Source organism: Saccopteryx bilineata, chromosome 1, assembly GCF_036850765.1.
Source record: "Saccopteryx bilineata isolate mSacBil1 chromosome 1, mSacBil1_pri_phased_curated, whole genome shotgun sequence".
Lineage (NCBI taxonomy): Eukaryota > Metazoa > Chordata > Mammalia > Chiroptera > Emballonuridae > Saccopteryx > Saccopteryx bilineata.
This window is the reverse complement of record NC_089490.1, coordinates 151807315-151809546: the sequence shown is the minus strand read 5'-3', so window position 1 is coordinate 151809546 and position 2232 is coordinate 151807315. Positions and strand designations below refer to the sequence as shown.

At 52.4% G+C, this 2232-nt stretch overlaps 1 protein-coding gene across 1 annotated transcript; it reads left to right on the top strand.

The window, feature by feature from the left end:
* The first annotated feature begins 422 nt into the window (after positions 1-422).
* Positions 423-1723, top strand: LOC136319383 (ATP-dependent RNA helicase DDX19A-like). The gene is made up of 3 exons (XM_066252664.1): positions 423-576; positions 1032-1223; positions 1652-1723. Exons 1-3 carry the CDS (start codon positions 423-425, stop codon positions 1711-1713), a joined length of 408 nt encoding a protein of 135 aa, XP_066108761.1. The 3' UTR covers positions 1714-1723.
* Positions 1724-2232: the final 509 nt, after the last annotated feature.

The following is a 2232-nucleotide window of genomic DNA, read 5'->3' as shown; positions in this document are numbered from 1 at the left end:
AATAACCAGTAAAGGCCCTGGCCAGTTGGCTCAGTGGTAGAGCGTCGGCCTGGCGTGCAGAAGTCCTGGGTTTGATTCCTGGCCAGGGCACACAGGAGAAGTGCCCATCTGCTTCTCCACCCCTCCCCCTCTCCTTCCTCTCTGTCTCTCTCTTCCCCTCCCGCAGCCGAGGCTCCATTGGAGCAAAGATGGCCCGGGCGCTGGGGATGGCTCCTTGGCCTCTGCCCCAGGCGCTAGAGTGGCTCTGGTCGCAACAGAGCGTCGCCCCCTGGTGGGCTTGCCAGGTGGATCCCGGTCGGGCGCATGCAGGAGTCTGTCTGACTGTCTCTCCTGGTTTCTAGCTTCAGAAAAATACAAAAAAAAATTTTTTTTCTCTCAGGGACCTTCATTTCTTAAATGTTTTCTTCTTTCAGACCCGCAAAATGGCCAGTTGGCTGGCAGCAGAGCTCTCAAAAGAAGGCCACCAGGTGGCTCTGCTGAGTGGTGAGATGATGGTGGAGCAGAGGGCTGCAGTGATTGAGCACTTCCGAGAGGGCAAAGAGAAGGTTCTGGTGACCACCAACGTGTGTGCCCATGGTGAGCAGAGAACTTGTCCAGACTTGGGGTAGCGAGAGAAATCCTCATATATGACAAACTCAGAGGTTCGGGAGAGATGGGGTGGGGGTGGGGTGACATTCTTTTCTAGGAGAGACTAGATTCTCTCGGCAGATAAGAACTTTCACAGAAGCCCAGAGTCCTGACTTGGTGGAAGGAAACGTACAGGAACTGACTGGTTTAGAATGGCGCCTACTCTCCTTGGGCATTGCTGAACTCCCATATGAGCCTTGACTGGGCAAGCCCAGGGTTTCGAACACTGACTTCATAAATTCGTTAGCACCTATAGAACTCCTCTGGGTTCTGTTAGGTGCCTCTTGTCCCTGAATTCCAGAGCTGGCTCACCCAGACTCCTCCCACCCAAAGCTGGTGTATGTGGCCTGTGGGCGAGCAACAGTCCTTCCGTCCTTACTGTCCTCCACCTCTCCTTCATGCAGGTATCGATGTAGAACAGGTGTCTGTTGTCATCAACTTTGACCTTCCCGTGGACAAGGATGGGAACCCAGACAACGAGACCTACCTGCACCGGATCGGGCGCACTGGCCGCTTTGGCAAGAGGGGCCTGGCAGTGAACATGGTCGACAGCAAGCACAGCATGAACATCCTCAACAGAATCCAGGAGCATTTTAGTGAGTCCCTGGGGGTGTCCTCTGCCGGGCCCTTTCCTTACGGGGGCAGACCCAGGGGCTGAGAGAAGGATAGGTTTTTCCAAGGCCCTAGAGAGGCTTTGTGTCTGTCCACATTCCCCTCCTTCCCTACAATATGGAAGTTCTCAAAGAGCACACCTGGAGGGTTCAGTGTCAGGGACTCGAATGACAGTTCCCCCTTGGCCAGGACTCAGGGCCTCTGGCCATGGCTGTTGCTGTCAGTGTCCCTTTCTCAGGCACCAGAAGCCTTTGAGGTTAAAGGAAGGATGGATGTGGCCAAAGGGAGGGCTCCTTCCCAGCCAGGGCGGAGACCTGTGTGTTTCCTCTCCCTGCCCTGCTGCCCCCTCCCTGGGTGTGTGTCTCCATGGTAACCCCAAGTTGATCTCTCCTTGAATCTTTTTCTCCCTCAGATAAGAAAATAGAGAGACTGGACACGGATGATTTGGACGAGATTGAGAAAATAGCTAACTGAGAAGCTCCACCCAGCATTGGTGCCCACCCTTGGCACTCCCATAAATGGGAGACTAGTACAGGCCTCAACAGTCACCACAAAGACGAAGGCACAAATAGAGAGAAACTACCTACCTCATTTTAAATTACGTTTGGACTTGACAAAAATTGTGCAAATGATGGAGGAAGGGAGAAAAATTGTTTACACGACTTTTAAAGATTAGGCGTGAATACACAGAAATTTACCTTTTGGAAATTCCATCTTGTTTCTGGTCATTGTTACACTACTTTAGATGCTGTAACTAATCCCTTGCTAAGGATCTGTCTCGCAGCCCCTGCCTGTTCTTTGGGTAGAAATGTTCAGGCCAACCTCCAGCTCTGGTGAAAGTGATAGAATAGAGGTGAAGTGGGAACACAGAGAGAGAGGCCCCAAGTAGGAGTATGGGTTTAGTCAGAGGAGACCTCTAAGCTGCTGCTTTGGATTTGGGGTGGGACAGCTCATCTGAGTGTTGTCAGCCCACTCTGTCCTGATGCCCATAGT